Source organism: Quercus suber, unplaced genomic scaffold, assembly GCF_002906115.3.
Source record: "Quercus suber isolate HL8 unplaced genomic scaffold, Cork oak 2.0 scaffold_54, whole genome shotgun sequence".
Lineage (NCBI taxonomy): Eukaryota > Viridiplantae > Streptophyta > Magnoliopsida > Fagales > Fagaceae > Quercus > Quercus suber.
Window position 1 is genome coordinate 314,654 of NW_027069519.1, and position 18,236 is coordinate 332,889.

General features: G+C 34.5%; 2 protein-coding genes across 2 annotated transcripts in view; both read left to right on the forward strand.

The window, feature by feature from the left end:
• Positions 1–9,782: 9,782 nt before the first annotated feature.
• Positions 9,783–15,947, forward strand: LOC112004735 (protein SIEVE ELEMENT OCCLUSION B). The gene is made up of 7 exons (XM_065772149.1): positions 9,783–10,125; positions 10,638–10,730; positions 10,912–11,357; positions 12,104–12,198; positions 13,042–13,172; positions 14,501–14,959; positions 15,561–15,947. Exons 1-7 carry the CDS (start codon positions 9,931–9,933, stop codon positions 15,945–15,947), a joined length of 1,806 nt encoding a protein of 601 aa, XP_065628221.1. The 5' UTR covers positions 9,783–9,930.
• Positions 15,948–17,831: 1,884 nt separating this feature from the next.
• LOC112025682 (receptor-like protein 15) overlaps positions 17,832–18,236 on the forward strand; it is a 7,366-nt gene continuing 6,961 nt past the window's right edge. Inside the window, 1 exon segment of the mRNA XM_065772150.1 lies at positions 17,832–18,203. Within this exon segment, the coding sequence (XP_065628222.1) occupies positions 17,832–18,203 (372 nt within the window).

Genomic DNA, 18,236 nt, shown 5'->3' on the forward strand with positions numbered 1-18,236 from the left:
AAGATCTAGGGGGTGTCAGTAGAAGTCATTAGGGTGATGATGTTGGAATTGCTAGAAAATTGGAGAGTTGAAGAGAAACGGCATTTTGATCAAGACTTGAGGTTTTGCCTCTAGGGGCGCTCTAATTCTAGCGAATTCTTTTGTTAAGGTCCTAAAAATAGTGATTTTTCCATTTTGGTAATATTTGCTTTCCTTAATAACTTTTAATTTAAAAGTTTGAATAAGGTCTTTTTTTTCTTTTTCTTTTTCTTTTTTTTCTTTTTGGGAAGTCTCTTAAAGGCAGTAATTTCAACTTCTACAATTATCTCAATTTTTCTATTTTTTGTAAAAATTACTATTTTGCCACCTAATTATGTGATTACCATGAATTAGGAGTTTTGGGTATTTTCTTAGCCGTCTTAGGTTTACTTTTTATAATATTTAAATGCATTATACCCTTCATGACAATTCAGTTTTTAGATTAATAAAATTTCAAACTCTATCTATTGTTTCTCTATGGTGGATTCCAAAACTTTATTACTTTGTGGATTCAATAGACCCCTCATAAATTCAAACTTTTCATTTAGAAGCAAACATGTTTAGTTCTTTTTCCACTTAATTAGAAAGTAACGAGTTTGTTTTCTTTTAACTTTTGCGACATCATGATTTTTTTTTTTTTTTTTTTTTTGAGGATCCTAATTAGTTTCCTTTGTTGTAATTATAAGTTGATATCAATAAAATTTTCTATTATTAAAAGAAAATGTGGTTCCAATCATTCGGTGAATAATTAAAAGTATTAACGTAATAGAGATTAAGAGTGCATTTAGCTTTTCTTTATTTGTTAAAAAAATTTTCTTTTTTGTTTCATTTTTTTTTTTTGGTTATAAATAATCTCATTTAAAATTTTTTTTTTTTCAAAATTCAGAATTCAAAATTTTTAGTTTTTTGTCACATAGTTAATGTAGGGTCAGTTTTTGTTGCCCAAGCCCAAAGGATATGGGTTAAAGGCCCAACGAACCCAGAACAATGAATTTGTAGAGAGTGGATCGAAGGTTTAGGCGCTGGCCGGCGTTCACGAAGCATGAACTCTTTTCTTTTATTGAAAAATACTTAGAACAATTTACAACTGGAGGTGCTCCTCGGCCCATGGCCGAGGAGGTTTTTTCTCCCCCCCCCCCCTCTAAAAACTCCTCTCCAAAAAACCCCCCCTTACATTTTGCGCACATTTCTTATATATCCCTCTCTTCCTCCTCCTGTTAATCATCTATTGGCCTCCCTTCTAACCGTCCGTCCCATCAGAGGCCATATCCATGCTCCAGTAGTTCGCCCTGATCGATGTTGCTTTGTCAAGGGGTTACATCCCCATTAATGCGATCAGAAGGGTTAGGTGAGCGTATTCAATGTCGAGGTGACAGTTCGCCCAGGGCTTGCCCCTTCTTCGTACTGAGGTCTCGGACAACCGAGGATAGGGTCATCCTCAAACCCATCATGCGTCCTCGGCGTGGGCCATTTGGGCCTGGGTTGAAGTGGGCTGAGGCTACCCGATTTTCTGGCCCCACAATAGCCCCTCAAAATCTTGCTGCACGCATCCTCGAGCGGGGAGAAGGATTTTGACATTTCACGTTGTCATTTTATTTTGTTGTGCTTTTCCTCTATGTACTGTGGCTCTTGCCATGCAATTTTTACGAACTCATTGTTATAATGCGAATTTAGTTTCCCTTTATTTGAATTGCTTATTTGTGTACACGCTGCCTGCTTTTCCTTTTTTCCTTAGATCTGTATGATTTTAGCTTGAATGGTATGTCGGCCAGTTGCGCAAGTAACGATGACAAGGTGAGAGAACGTATGCATGGGCAGCTCTCTTGCGTCTCAAGGGCTAGGCGGGGCTTGATCCTTTCCTAACTTGGGATATTTTGTAGTTAGTCTCCCTGTAGGCCTGAGTCCGAGGGCCATACAATGCCCCTGTTCTGTTCAGCACCCAGGTCTAGTTGAACGGTTAGTTTCCCCATAGGCTTGAGTCCGAGGACCATGCAACGCCTTGGTTCTGTCTAACGCTTTCATTTCTCTGTAAGTATCTAGTTTCCCCATAGGTTTGAGTCCGAGGACCATGCAATACCTTGGTTCTGTCTAGTACCCAGGTATAGCTGAGCGGTTAGTTTCCCCATAAGCCTGAGTCCGAGGACCATGCAGTGCCTTGGTTCTGTCTAACGCTTTCATTTCTCTGTATGGAGGGGTTTGTCTACGGACCGCTTTATTGGTGACGATTCCTCCTTGGGTCGGATTATGATCTTACACGTGGCATTGATCTCGCCTCCAGCTCGAGTCCCCATCTTTTTCATTTACGAAGCGCCCCTTGGCCGTTCGTGCTCCGTGCTTGACATTTCGGTGTGCGAGACGCGCCTTCATTAATGTCCTCGTGAATTAACACAAGTCCAGCGCTCTACGGCCCCCTTGGAATTTGGTAGCTTTGTTATTAGCCCTGCTGGTAACTCTCTTTTCGAATTCTGTGTGGATTAATTCTCACCAACCTTCATCCTCTATATAAGGCCTTCCGGGGGGATGGTTTCTCCATACTCCGTGAACTCCCCAACACAAACAGAAAACAAGCCCTTTCAACTCCCCAAGCCCTTTTAATAACCCCGCCGGGATTGTGACCGGAGTTGGCAGATATGGGGCGACTTTGGGCGGGTGTGAGGACATCCGTGCCAAGAGCCGTTGTGACCACAGCCCCCACTGGGCTTCCGGCGCGGCAGAGTCTAGGCGTAACATTGACAGTGCCATACGCGATGGCCAGGAGGGATGCTGCTGAAGTACCTAATGTCTCTCCTCGGAGTGCACCCCTGACGGAGGAGACACGCGAACTCATGTCATGACTGGTGCCCGAGTGTTGCCGTCTCCAACGGCCAACGCTCGTGAGGATTGGAGAGGATCAAGGGAACATCACGCGGGAAGGCGTCCCGGTGCCCCTGCATCTGCTCCTCACTTTGTTCAAGCTCCGCCGCACCGAGAAAGGAGTTGTTAGTGGCCTTGAAGCGAGCCAGCCTCAGCCCCCTTCCGCCCTCTTATTGTCAAGTTCTCCCATTCTCTTGATGCCAATAAGAGTACGGGTTGACACTTCCCTCCAGCTAGTTTTAGGACAGGTCCACCTGAGCCTCTGATTGTAGAACTAGCTTGTAGGAATAGTTTTAAAACACGCATGCCTGAGCCTCTGATTGTATTTTGTACTTTTCTTTTTATGAAATAATATCAAGCTTCCTTTCTTTGCTGTTAAATCTTCTGTCTCGAACTTTTATCTTTCTGTAATATTTGTTTGGTAGTTCTCCTTTTTTTTTTTTTTTGCATCACCACCAATTTTCCGTAGAACGATTACTTAGAACGATCGTCCGTTGCGCCGGCCAGCGCACTAATCCTCCCCACATACGGTGCCGATTGTAGGGTCAGTTTTTGTTGCTTAAGCCCAAAGGATATGGGTTAAAGGCCCAACAAACCCAGAACAATGAATTTGTATAGAGTGGATCGAAGGTTTAGGCGCTGGCCGGCGTTCACGAAGCATAAACTCTTTTCTTTTATTGAAAAATACTTAGAACAATTTACAACTGGGAGATGCTCCTCGGCCCATGGCCGATGAGGTTTTTTCTCCCCCTCTAAAAACTCCTCTCCAAAAAACCCCCCCTTACATTTTGCTCACATTTCTTATATATCTCTCTCTTTCTCCTCCTGTTGATCATCTATTGGCCTCCCTTCTGACCGTCCGTCCCATCAAAGGCCATATCCATGCTCCAGTGGTTCGCCCTGATCGATGTTGCTATGTCAATGGTTACATCCCCATTAATGCGACCAGAAGGGTTAGGTGAGCGTATTCAATGTCGAGGTGACAGTTCGCCCAGGGCTTGCCCCTTCTTCGTACTGAGGTCTCGGACGACCGAGAATAGAGTCATCCTCGGACCCATCATGCGTCCTCGGCGTGGGCCATTTGGGCCTGGGTTGAAGTGGGCTAAGGCTACCCAATTTTCTGGCCCCACAGTTAACATAAAAATAATTAAAGATTATATTTTTTATAAATATTATCTTGGGTCTAGTTAATGTGTGCCCTTAAGACACATATTAATAAATATATTTTTGGAAAAGTTTTATTGAAATTGAAAAAGTTGTCAAAACTTTTTCAATTTCCGATAAAATTTTTCCAAAATTAGTTTACTATTGTGTGCCGTTAGGGTACACATTAGTAAAATCTATCTTATAAATAAGTTATTGAAAATAATTACTACCAAACAAATGGTAAAATTGCTAAAAATCAAATATAAAAAAATTTAAAAAATTTAAAAAATTAAAATAAAATAAAAAACTTTCTAAACCAATGCTTATCCAAAACTTTTCCCATCAAGTTATTCTTCTCTTCTTAATCAGGAATGACATTATCCATTATGAATTGGGATCAAAAGAAAAAGAGAAAGTGAAAAACATAAAATAAAATAAAATAAAAAATCTGATTAATGTGTTCTTAAGGCACATTAATTATCTATTTTGAAAAAAAATTATGAAAAATTAAAAAAAATTTCAAATTTTCAAAATTATTTTTTATTTTTTATAAAATATTTTTTAAAATAAATTACTAATTCATGTCTAAAGACACTTGTCAGTAAAAAAAAAAAAAAAAAGAAAGAAGAAAAATAAAGAAAATATAGGATGTAATGATATTGGTGTACGAATTCAGACTTTTTTACAAAGAGCATGCCACATGCACAAATATCTATAATTATTAATTATAACATTGCTTTGCTCAGCTCAGTGGTTGGTGACAGACAACATTGTCAAACTGCAACATAAAATATTTGGTAGTGTCACTTGTGTCGATAAAAATATAAAAAACGTGCAACATGAAAGATGGATAATTCAGTACAGTCAAACTGCAATAAAAAAAGGGATTTTGGATTTTTTTTTTTTTTTTTTTTACTTTATCGTAATATATATCAAAAAAAGAAAGAAAGAAAAGGAATCCCAAGAATCACGTGCTGCATGGGTATGCGAGCTTTTGCCTTTTAGGTCATTACTCGCCTAGTTACACCTGATCTGAGACATCATTTATTATGTCTTCTGTATGATTATATCTAAAAGGAAATTACGGGATAAGTAAAAGCAAAACATGATAAAACGTTGCTTAATAACAGTATTTTTTTTTTAATTATCATCACGTGGTTTAATTCATTGCTAAAGCTATCACACCGCATCACATATTTTTTTAGCCTAATAATGTTGGGATACATAAAATAACACTATTTGTATTATAATTTGCCTATTTAGAAAATTGTGAGTTGTAAATGTGTGATGGTAGGTTTATGTAAAGATATATATATATATATCACTTATAACTCGTCATATTGAAAAAATTTTTGTACAAATTGTTTTATTTATATGTTCTCAGCGTTAAGTAACTTAGTGTACTATGCAATATGGATAGCATTGATCAGATAAACACTTTTGTTTGGTTGCAAGTGAGGGAAGAGAGAGAAAAATAATGAGTAAGGCTATGTTTGGATTGGAAGGATTAAAAGGGAAAAGAAAAGAAGAGAAGGGAAAAGTAGCTCTTTTCTTGGTTTGGTTGGAAGAGGGAAGATGAGAGGGGCTGATTTGGAGTAAAATCTGTTCGGTGGGACCCAGCATTTTGCTATCAGCCCAAATTGGGCGAAAAGAGGGGGAAAGGGAGAAAGATATGGCATAATTTTTTCTTTTTATATCATAAAATTTCTAAAATGCCCCTCATAAGTTATGTTACTATTTAATTTTTCAAGGGACATGAATGTAAAAATACACATTTTCCTTTCCCCTCTTTTTGTAAACCAAACAAAAATCTTCATCATTTCTTACTTCCTTTCCATCCAATATCCAAACACCTCAAAAGAAAATATTTTCTTTTCTCTTTCCCATCCTTTCTTCTTTTCCTTTCTCTTCCCTTCCCTCAACTTCAACCAAAAATAGCGTAAAGCAAAAGAAGGGAAGAGAAAAGGAAAAGAAATATCGTTTCTCTTCAATTTCCACCAATTTTGGACCGATTGCCAAAAATCAGCTCAAAGGAAATTGTTTCTATGCATTTCTTTTCTCTCTAATTAGCAACCTAATAGAGGAAATTACATCTCCTCCCTTCTTTTCTCTTCTTTCCCCTCTAAACATAGTGAAAATGAATAAATTCCAAGATCTCAAAATAATAATAAAAAGTAATGCTATAGTTACAAATTATTTTACAACATTTTTACAAACTTTTATTATGGTCATCTTGGCCTATCACTAACATCACTTACCAATAACTATTCACTACATCAACAGTTTGTAAAAAAATTTGTAAAATAATTTATAGTTCTAACATTTCTATTGAAGAATATTTGTTTATGTTAGTTTATTTAATAAATTAGTTAAGTTTAAGCTTGCTCAAATTCAACTATTGAGTATTATATGTTTATAACTATAAATGTTTAATTATATTTACAAACATTTGAGATTAAATTATGTAAATTTGTAAATAAATTCATAAAATATTAATTACTTAATAATTTATCGACAATATAAATAGTCTATTTTAAGTGCAATTATACATAATTTTCAACTATACAAGGTTTAATTTGTGAATCTAATTTTTATAAGTTCAAAAAAAAAAATCATTTTTTCTAATTAACTAAAATGATACAATTTCAATTTTAATTTTGATATAAATTATTATCATAGATTTGTGAATAAGTAAATATATTTAGTCGTAGTGATTATTGTGTATTATATATAAAAATAATAATAAATTAATCAATTACTTCATGAACAAGCTAAAGCTTGTTCAACAAGAAAATATGCCAAATTTGAACATACAATCTAATTTAGTAATAAGCTCAAGTTTGGCTCATATTTGAAATAAATTTAAATAAACAATCATGAACTTGTAATATACATTATTTGACTTTACTCATTTGCAACCCTAAAAATAGGAGACATGAAGAATAAACATTTTCATATCATGCTTTTAGTATTTTTAGTATTCGGAACAATAGAAAAATGCAAGATAAAAATGAAAAAAAAAAAAAATTCATACTCAACAAGCTCAATAGAATGGAAGATATTTTTCATTATTGTTGGTCCATGAACTTTAACCTATAAGCAGATTTAGTATTTAAAGTTTAAAGTAATCAATTCTAGTCCCCAATGTTCTAAACTAAACTCTTGTGGTCCCTCCATCATATTCCGTTGATGGATATTTGATTTAATTTTTTTTGTGAATTAGAATATGATTGGTAAACTTCAACAATGTAATTAATTAATAGATTTTTTTTTTTTGGTGGTTGGTGATACACTAGTTTATAATTTTTATGTAGTAAAATTTGTATTATCTATAGTATCATTCATGAGGAAAATAGCGCAAAATCATTTAAAAATAATAATTATTATCATAAAATTTGGGCCTTTCTATAATGGAAATGTGCCGGTAATGTAATATGACTTTCATCTAAATCTACCCCTAATTCTACTTTTATAAAGTACTGATTAAATTATATGAACAGTTGTTGATAAAGCCTAAATCAACCTAATATACTCGATGTGAGACTCAACACTCATCCACATAACAAAAAGTCAACTAATATCCAATCAAATCAAATCTTTGGGGAGTCACAATCTCCCAAACTTAAATTCTTGACTTTCTTGTTAAGACCCATATTGTGGGGCAATGTCTCTAAGCCACATTTTTCTTGATAATAATTTTTTAAGTAAAATGCTAAAATTATTATCAATTTTATTTTAAGTGCTTATAAATCGAGTGATAATGAATGTAATTGGTGCAATATAAATAATATAATATATAAATTTCTAAATTATATATATATATATATATATTATGTTTTATGTTTTAAAGTTGACATATTAATTTAATTATAAGTTTCATAGTAATATTAAAATTTGTAACAGCTATAGTTTCAGTCATTTTTTTATCCTATGATTTCTAGGCAACATTTTTACTGGCATTTTTTTTGGGATTGCAAGTTAAGACACTACTTTAATAGTGATAGGCCAAAAACGTATTGAACCCTTTGTGATGGATTAATTGATTAATTACCCAAATTTATTAATTAATCAAATTAACATGCGAAGCACATGGTAGCACAAACAAATTACCAATAACTAAAGTATGCAGCGGAAAATAAATTAACACGGTGATTTGTTTACAAATGGGAAAAATCTATATGGTAAAAACCTCACTGGGTAATTTTAAGGTCACCACTCCCGAAACTCCACTATTATCACAACAAGCAGTTATAAGTAAAGGAATCGGAGTACCTTATACCAACCTACAGTTGAACTCTTACCCTAATACCCAATTTGATTTGTTCTGTAGTGACAATTTCTCCTTTTCATACATGGCTCCCAAGTACGTGACTAACCAATTGCGCAGATCCCAGTACGCGACTTCAATCACTAACTAAAGAAGATTGTTGGCTGCAAAGTTCTTCAGTTCATCCACACGATAAAGATCAAGAAGATGTTTGATTACAAAATCCTACGGTGTACAAATACAACAAATTTTTCAGAAAAGATGAACTAGGGCAAAACTTCATCTCTAGTCACAATTTGCTTGAGCAAACTTTTCTCAAAGTTTGTATAACTTGTGTACTCTTTGACAGCCCTTAAAATAATCTTTTTATAAGTCTAGAGTTAGGAGAAAAGAAGGCCCAAAGACACATTCATGGATCACAAGAAAATCAGATCAGAATTCTGAAATTCTTAAACCTTGACAAATAGGAGCTGTCGAGTAGCTGTCGAGCAGGTGTTGAGCACACGGGGCTGAAATAGCTTCTTAAGCTCAATAGATGCAGCTGTTGAGCCAGCTGTCGAGTTTTAATGAACTTACACTATTTAGCTTATTTCTTGGACAAACTTGAATTGCTTTAACACTTGATTTTGAAACCTTATTTTTTGAAGTATTAAGAACATCTAGATCTATCCAATTACAAGTAAAGTACGTTTTGTCAAAGGATTAGTCAATTACATAAAATAGTGACATATGTTTTTAACAAGTGAAATACATATGTTCTAACAAATAACAAAAGAATATTTTTTTTTTTTGGAAATTAATAACAAAAGAAGTTTAAGTACAGCATAGGTAGGGTAGAAAACTCCCGAAGCATTAGGCTTAACATACATGTATGGGATCTCAATAAAGTATAAAAGCTTCATTTATCTCACACCCCCCTTGCGAAAAAGTTTACACCAAAATTTCCTTTCCTTTTTCTTTACTTGACTTCAAGAGAGTGGAATTTGTTGAGAAGGTACCTGCAATCAAGTATCAAGACACTCAAAGGGTGAGGTTGAAAAGTTTCATTCCCAGATTGTTTCAGCTAGCTGGTTTACGATTATCATTGCATCCAAGTATCCAACTCCACCACAAATCCGAAAACTCTTTACCATTTTCCTTATTTATTGATTAGACCCCTTCTCCCATTGGCATCAATTATTGAATCAAATGGCAGGAACTCCAAAACAACAGACAGAAATGAATGATCGGGCCCAAACTAGTGACTTATTTTTTCAATAATTCACACACTTCTTCCTGTTCTGCATACATTTCATGTGGATAAAGCGAACAACATGGACCACTCTCGATTGGCGAGAAATAGAACAATTAATTGTGGTAGATCATCAAAAAAAGAAGAACAATTGATTGTGGTAGTGTACCTGTGCATTTGGCTTAATGTTAATATCTCGCTGACGTGGATTCTGGGGACTTATTTCGTAAAGAAAATAATATAGTACTAGATTTTCCTTGTGACCTGTAGTATTCGGCGTTGGATGGCTATAAAAAGCTCTAAGTTTTTTCGCAACAAGAACTCAAGCAAACCTTCACTCTTCTACCCCAAACCTTGTGATTTTCTAACCTTTCTTTTTTTTTTTTTCCTTGTGTTACCCAATTAGTAATCCATTATGGGCAGCAAGTTGGGGCCGAGTTCGGTACAACAAAGTGAGCTGAGCGTGTTAACCATGTCCGACCACGACATCATGAACCACATTTATGCAACCCATGTTCATGGTGACGAAAAGTTTGATGTTGAGTCTCTTTTCGTTCTCGTCGAAAACATCCTTCAGCGTGCCACCCTGATTGTTGACCATGTTGCACTGGTACACTACCATAATTCTTTATTAGAATAAGATGCTCTCTCTCGCTCTCTCTCTCTCTGGTTAATTTTCTTTTTCCTAAGTCGGAATTTTAACTTGGACTGACGCATTCCATAGTTTGGAATACACTATAGTGAGGTAGGCTAGCCATTACTTTTAACAAAGAAATTGAAAAACCACTTCAGCCTAACGAAGTGGAATATGCATTTTTTGCTTCTTTAAAATGAGGGATATGTAATGCAAGTCCATTTTGTTGGTATGAGCATAGGTATGAGAATCAAAGTTGAAGCATTTGGGTGTGTTCTAGATTACTGAGGCCGGACAAATATAAAAATTTTAGAGTTAATTACAACAATTTTCATAAAATATTTCTTAATTATTGTAGATGGTTAATGATAACTAATGAAGTGATGTGACCAAACAAGAACCAATAAAAATGCAACTCAACTAACATTACTAATAAAAATAATTTTCCTCTTTATTCTTCTCAATACAATTATTTACACTCACTGCAGGGTACCCAAGTACACTTGGAGAGCTTGGAAGACAAGACCCCTAAGGCCAACTTTAATCCACCATTGTGTACACTGAAGAAAATTTCCAGCGAGGTAATCAGAATGAAATAATTTTATTTCAAAATAATTAAAATAATATTTATAATTAAAAGTGTTTAAATAATGCGTAAGTGATTAAATTCATTATTTCTTAATTTATCAATTATTATACCAATAAGCATCATTTTAAATTATTAGATTAAAATTTTTCATAATAAAAGCTCTGTAATGTCAGATGCAATGCAAGACTCCTGGTGAGGAAATTGCGCACAAGACAACAATGTCAATACTTAACAAACTGTCAAGCTATTCGTGGGATGCAAAGGCAGTGATCACACTTGCTGCTTTTGCTTTAGAATATGGGGATTTCTGGCTACTTGCCCAACTTCACCCATCAGATCAACTCGCCAAATCAATTGGGATCTTAAAGCGAGTACCTGTTATCTTAAGGCGCCCAGGCCTTCAAAAACATCGAAGAGCATTGGTTGAACTTAACAACCTGATCAAGGCCACATTGGAAGTGATAGAGTGCATCTTTGAGTTGGAGAAGCTATCTATCTATGATACAAGGGATGTACCTGCATTGTTAATTGCCATGGACCGTATTCCAGTCGATGTCTATTGGGCTATCATAACTGTTGTAGCTTGCTCAACTAAGATGTGTGGCCTCACTAATGAAGAGTAAGTTTTTATCTATGTCAAATTGTTTTGATCAAATCTTTGAAGTACTTCCCTATCCTATACGTGTTATAAGTCTTATTAATTACCATACGAGCAATCTTGTCTTCACAAACTTTAGTCAAAAACCTTTTGTGAAGTTTCATCCCCACGTTTTCTGTTTTGAAATGGGTATTTAGTTTTTACAATTGAGTGAAAATTAAATCTTGTGAAAGATTTTTCAATAGAAGTTGTGAAAATGGTATTGTTGTTATAATATAAGTGGGTAATTAATAGAAAGAAATCTAATTATTTTTGATAGTTCTAAAAAGATATTATCATTTACCATTAAAAATATTTATTTATAAATTTTTTTATTAAATTGGGCTAAATTACCATACAGCTCTTGGTGTATATGGGTGTCCGTGACCAAAATGAAATCGTCAGAATCCCCTTCAAAAATCCTTTAATAATTTTATTCTTATAGAAACTTTAGGACTTCAAAATTTAGGAATTAAAATATTTGTGTGACTAGATTGTAATAGAGTTAAACTACAAGAAATAAAATAGGTTGTAATTGAAATTCGTCCCCCAAAATCCGTTACTTTGGACAAAAGCTTATCAATTTCATTTGATTCAATTAAAGGGATCAATTATAAAATTAAAAATTTGAGAACTAAATTGAGTTATAATATATAGAAGCAAACCACATAGAATAAATTGTAATTTTTCCATAAAAAAATTAACGCAAATGGTTGCCCACTTTTCAGGGACCAGGTGCAGGAACTATCCCACTTTGCTCAGAAGCTCAACATTGTCCTCAGCATATTAAAGAAGCATATTCAACTTTGCAAACAACAAATAGGTAAAGGCCACTAAGCGGTTTCGTTCTTAAGAATGCATAGATGCTGAAAGCTATCTTACCTAGCTACGTTCCAAAATGCAATGCAATATCTTCAAAATGGACCACACTAGGGATGGCAATTTTTCCCCGCCCCGCTTAACCTGCCCCTCCCTGCTTCGCCCCACACAAGTTTTCCCTGCCACGCAAAGGCGGTGGGGCGGGGATGGGGCAAGATTTTAGCCCCGCACCACGGGGCGGGGCGGGGATGGGTTTAGACTTTTTAGACTCGCCCAGCCCCGCCCCTCCCCGTCCCCACCCCGCCCCGCCCCGACCCGCGTTACTAAGGATTATAATTGTAAATTTTTCATACCCTAAAACCCTACTATTTAATTAAACATATTAATATTAGCATATTTTATTCAGCCCAATGTGATTCTCTACCTTTATTTTGTTATATGTCATACTACAAGATTTTTTTTATTATTTTTTTTTTATGATTGTCTTGTTAAACACTTGGATATATTATTCGGTTTTTTCTAAAAATTGATTTGATTTGATGGGATAAATTTATTTGTAATTTCAAGTATATTTTTATTAATGAAATATGTTTTATTAAAAAATTGTACTAGTTGTAAGGAAATTTAACAAAAAGTAGAGTTTTACGGGGTGGGGTGGGGATTTGCGGGGCCCCAAGGGGAGGGGATGGGGTGAGAAAGTATTCCCCGTCATGCGGGGCGGGGCGGGGCGGGAATGAGGCAAGACAAAACCATGCGGGGCGGGGACGAAGACCCCATCCTTCGGCCCCGCCCCGCCCTATTGCCATCCCTAGACCACACTGCTCATGAAAAATCCTTGTTTACACAGAGGATCTGGAGGCTCATCGAAAGATCAAGAAACTCTTACAAACCCCTAATGAGATTATGGAGGTTTTCAAGGTGCTTATTTATGCCAAGAATAATCTGCAGCTGCTCATTGATGGTTCTACTCAGAAAACGGTGCGCTCTTTTTACACGTCATTATATAGTTTGTTACCATGACTGTTAACCCTTATCACAGCCACAAGTTCAATGGTACTGCTAGCTGCTTTTTTTATAATTATTTTTTATCATTAGACTATGGACACCAATTAATTTTTAAAATAGGCGAAGATTAAACTTAAATTTTTTATTCGATCACAAGAGACTTGATGAATTGAGTTAATTAGAACTCATATAATCAGGTCATATTTAGCCAAAGCTTATGGAAACGGAATCCAAAAAGGTTATAATAATTGTATCCCTATATATATTTGCATTATAAACTAAAAAAGCCCTATATGTTTGCCACTCATAATTGTCTTTAAGATTCTCAGGAAAAAAAATTGTCTGTAAGATAATATCTTCCAGATACCATGTTCTAAAACAGCGGAACACATGATAAAACACCAAATATATATGGAGAGAATACCACACATGCAATGTTGCAACCAAGGTCCAAATAACTTCATCTTTTGTCAAGAAATAATTGTGGAATAGGACCGAGGAAAAAAGGTAAAAGCATTTTCTAAAGGTGAGAGAAAAGAAAAGGGATTGGAAAGAGAATAAAGCATCTTTGTCATTATACCGGCTAAAATGGTGCGAAGAATCTAAACATTTCATTAGTTATAATTTAACTTGACTAATAATATAGACTTTCTTAAAAATAATACTTCATCTATCCTACTTTTTTGTTCTCTATTTTATTTTGAGATATTCCAAAATATTGTCATGTTTCTAAAAATAAAAGTTATTAATTTATTAATGTTCCTATTATACCCCTATTAATTTACTAATTCAATTTTTTGATAAATTTTTTAAGAGTAGTTTTGAAAACTTATACATTTTTAAAAGGTAGACAAAATAATAAATTATATTCCCTTAAAAAGTTTGACTTTTCAAACATAATAAAAAAAGTGAGACGGATGGAGTAATAATAATGACGATAAAAATTTGAATATATAACGTTTGGTTTCATTATAATAGTTTTTCTCATCAAGCTAAAACACTGATTTTTAATATGGAAGAAAGTTGAACTCCTACTATTAAAGTGATAACTTTTATTTTTTCAGTAAAGAAAACATAATATCATTACGAAGATATAACCACGTGTCACCATAACGAATACCAAGTTCTTTAGAACTCACTGGTAATTTAATTTCGTTGAATCACATGCAATAAAAAAAAATAAAAAAAATCAAAGAATAATTAGGTTATCAGGTATGAAGTTGGTGCTAATATTTTTTTTGAGCAAAAAGTTGGTGCTAATGTATAGAGACTCTGATGTTCTCAATTGTATTGACAAACAGGTCAGCATTGAAGTGTTACAAAAGAAGAATATTCTATTGTTCATTTCGGGCGTGGACATCTCTACTGATGAAATTTCAATCTTAAAGCCAATTTATGATGCAATAAGGAAGGAGGAGCAGTACAAGATTGTATGGATCCCGATTGTTGACCAATGGAACGATAACACGCGTGAGAAGTTTGAGATGCTCAAGTCCAAGATGCCATGGTACGTAGTGCAGTACTTTTCACCCATAGCTGGTATCAGGTTCATAAAAGAGGAGTGGCACTTCAAGAACAAGCCTATTATCGTGGTGATGAACCCAAAAGGAAAGGTGGAGTGCCCAAATGCAATCCATATGATTCGGGTATGGGGAATGAGGGCCTTTCCTTTCAGTAGCTCTGTTGAAGAAGCTTTATCAAATGGAAGAGACTGGATGGGATCCATAGTGACTGGCATAAACCCAAATTTACATAATTGGGTAAAGTTAACTTAGTGCCCGTTTGGATTCAGCGTTTCCGCTGAATCCTGCGGCACGTTTTACCTTTTGTTTTTTTTTTTTAATTTCAGCGTGAACAGTAATATCATGTGACAGGGGACAAAGCACTGCATGTGAACAGTAAAATCATTGTACAGGGGACAAAAATTACTGTTTATGCACTGTTAATATAATAAAAAATATTAAAAATGGGTCCTACGGTACTATTCATACATTTAAAAATTATTTTGCTACAGTGTTTTCAATTTTCAATTTTCAGTTTTCAGTTTCAGCAACAATAAGCTCAATCCAAACAGACCCTTAACTAATACAAGTTCTAAAACACAATTGCTTAGGCACTAGCACACACATTCACAAATGAATAAAAATCTTTTATTTTACTCTAAATGTTCCACTTTATATACTGCAAATTTTGTCATGCATATTTTTTTTCTCATTTAAAATAACAAAAATTTTGATATAATTGATAGTATATAAAGTGAAATACTGAGAGTAGGCATATGTGATTTAATCTCACACATAATTAAACTAGTGATGTTCATGCAGAAAAAAAACTGATGATTAAAACATTTTGCTCAATCAGATCAAAGAGGAGAAGTACATTTTCTTCTATGGTGGCAAGGACAAAGAGTGGATTCAACAATTTACTAAAAGTGCAAATGCCCTTGTAAACGATCCAGTGATAAAGAATGCAAGGGCTTCTATTGAGTTGCTTTGTGTTGGAAAGAGCAACAAAGGTGAGGATGACCACAGTATCTTAGGGCATTTCTGGAACCGTATAGATAGCTTTTTCTTTTCCAAAACACAAAGGAAAAGTGAACCCGACCCAGTGACACATGAAATCCAAAAGCTGCTTTCGTACAAGAATGAGAGTGGATGGGCTGTACTTAGTAAAGGGTCTAGAGTGGTGGTGAGTGGACATGGGACCTCATTTTTGAAGGTGTTAGAGCATTCGCAGCAGTGGAGCTAAAAATTTAGCTTTTTAACTCCACTAAAAGTTACTTTATCTATTATACCTACACACCTGCTGCAGCAGTGTATCTATTTTAACTATCAACACAATATAATAATATAAACATCATAATAAAATAATATACTCCTACAATAAAATAATATATCTCACAACCCAAAAAACCTCCCAGTACCGACCACAACCTCCTCTACAATCCGCCACAGCCACCACTTCCACCACCACCACCAATACAGACACAACCAAACCCACAAACAAAATAAATCCCCAAACAACCATCATAGTCATCAATCCACCACCACAGCCACCAAGCCCACAGGAAAAATTGTAGTATTTTTAGTTTTTTTTTTTTTTCTAACATAGCTTTTAAAATAGGAGACCAATAAAAATTTAACCCAATTGAAACCCTAAGATGTTTCAAATAAAATGCTGCAAATGTGATAAATCACCAATAATGACTAATTTCCTACTAAGCCACATACCAAATAATATCTATCTATCTCTTTCTCTTAAAAAGAATATATAAGATTAAAATTTAGATTACAACTGTACTTAATTATGCATAATCATATATCCAAGTTAAAGTAAATTCCTTTTGATTCAACTATAATATTCAATCTTCTATTTAAAATTAACCTTAGTTGAGCTAGTATTATTCATCAATTTTTACATTTACATCAAATTAATCTTAATTTAATTAGTATTATATAATTTTATTTAATTAATATTTACATATAAAAAGGTCCTATATAAAATTTCTGCCATTGGCTCCAAATTTTGTTGGGCCGGCCTTGTAAGCATGCTCTCCACGTGTCATTTACAGGAATGTCTGGCAACGCCAAGTGTCTCTCTCCCATATCTGAATAATTAACGTGCATGGAAACAAGCAAATCACATTCCTCAGAGTTATCGCAGTCAGAATATTGGTCACATGAAAGTGCTCAAAATGCTGCCACGACTTCACCTACATGCTAATGATCATACTCTCAAAGTTCTTTACAATAGACCACTTGTCCTAATGTGATGAGATCTGTGTCAGGCTTTTACAACACTCTAATTGGTTGTAAGAAGAATTCAATAATGGCATCAAAACAATACCCGAATGCTATAAAAAGGCCCACCAGCTTTGTTTGACCCTCCAAGTCCTTTAAATTTTCTTGAATTAGCCATCTTAGGCTTGACCATTCCAAAAGTCTTCTCTATATTTGCAAATTTCTTTGACAATGGAATGGTTTCCTCAAGACGCCATGAAAGCTTACCTACACACTATTCAGCTGGTAAATTTCTACCTTCAATTATCTTTTCTGAATACATGTCTATTTCAAAATTTTAGGCTTATTTCCAAAGAATAATGTTAGAGATATTAATATTTTTCAACAATTACTTTCACTTTTATTAGCTCTATCATTGATATTAATTTTATTATGTACCATAAGATTATGTGAATAGTTGTGAAATTTTTTGAAAAAGAGATATATTTTTAGTGCATTTGGGAATAAAGTAATCAATTTAGAAATTTGACATTATTAATTGATAGTTTTTTTTTTTTTTTTAACAAAATTTGACATGTGTAGCATTACTGCATTAAGCCCAAAAAAGTTGTTATATCAAGCTAATTAATTTAGGGGGGGAAGGAGGGCCGGGGAAGCTTCTCTTATACTCCGTATTTTATTTTGGGGAAAAGCATTGCATTAATTTTGTTTCCTGTACTTATGAACCCTATTGAGTAATTTGGTTTCAACTATAGCTGATTAAATTGTATATGATTTCGATTCTCCAGTGTAAGATCCACAACATCCAAGATTGTAATCTTGGAGGCTCAAGACTGATTGAACCCAAATATATCGAGTTTGTATCATCTTTGGCAGCTGGCGAGCTAGATTAATGGTGCAAATCACCTCAGATGGCATAACTCCATTAACAATAGCTCTAGCTGTTGCTGCAAAGCAAACTGGTGGACTACTTATTTGTATTGGTCATGAAGATCATATAGAAAAAAGCAAAGCGTTGTTTATGAAAAATAGCCTCGAAAACGTGATCAAATTTATCTATGGAAATCCTTGTGAAGTGATCAAGCAGTACAAAAATATTGATTTTGCAGCTGTTGATTGCAAACTTCAAGATCACTTGAAAATATTCAAGACCATAAACCTTAACCCAAGTGGATCTACAATGTTTGTGAATAATTTTCACCATAGGAAAGATGGGATATCATTTGCTGAAGTTGTTGAGGGAAAGAATTGGGGAGTTAAATCTGTTACTCTTCCTATAGGAGAAGGAATGCATTTG

Excerpts from the sequence above, each read along its gene's own strand:
- LOC112004735 (XM_065772149.1), top strand. The coding sequence starts at position 9,931 with ATGGGCAGCAAGTTGGGGCCGAGTTCGGTACAACAAAGTGAGCTGAGC. Across the intron at positions 10,126-10,637 it reads TTGTTGACCATGTTGCACTG|GGTACCCAAGTACACTTGGA; the intron begins GTACACTACCAT and ends CACTCACTGCAG. Across the intron at positions 12,199-13,041 it reads ACTTTGCAAACAACAAATAG|AGGATCTGGAGGCTCATCGA; the intron begins GTAAAGGCCACT and ends TTGTTTACACAG.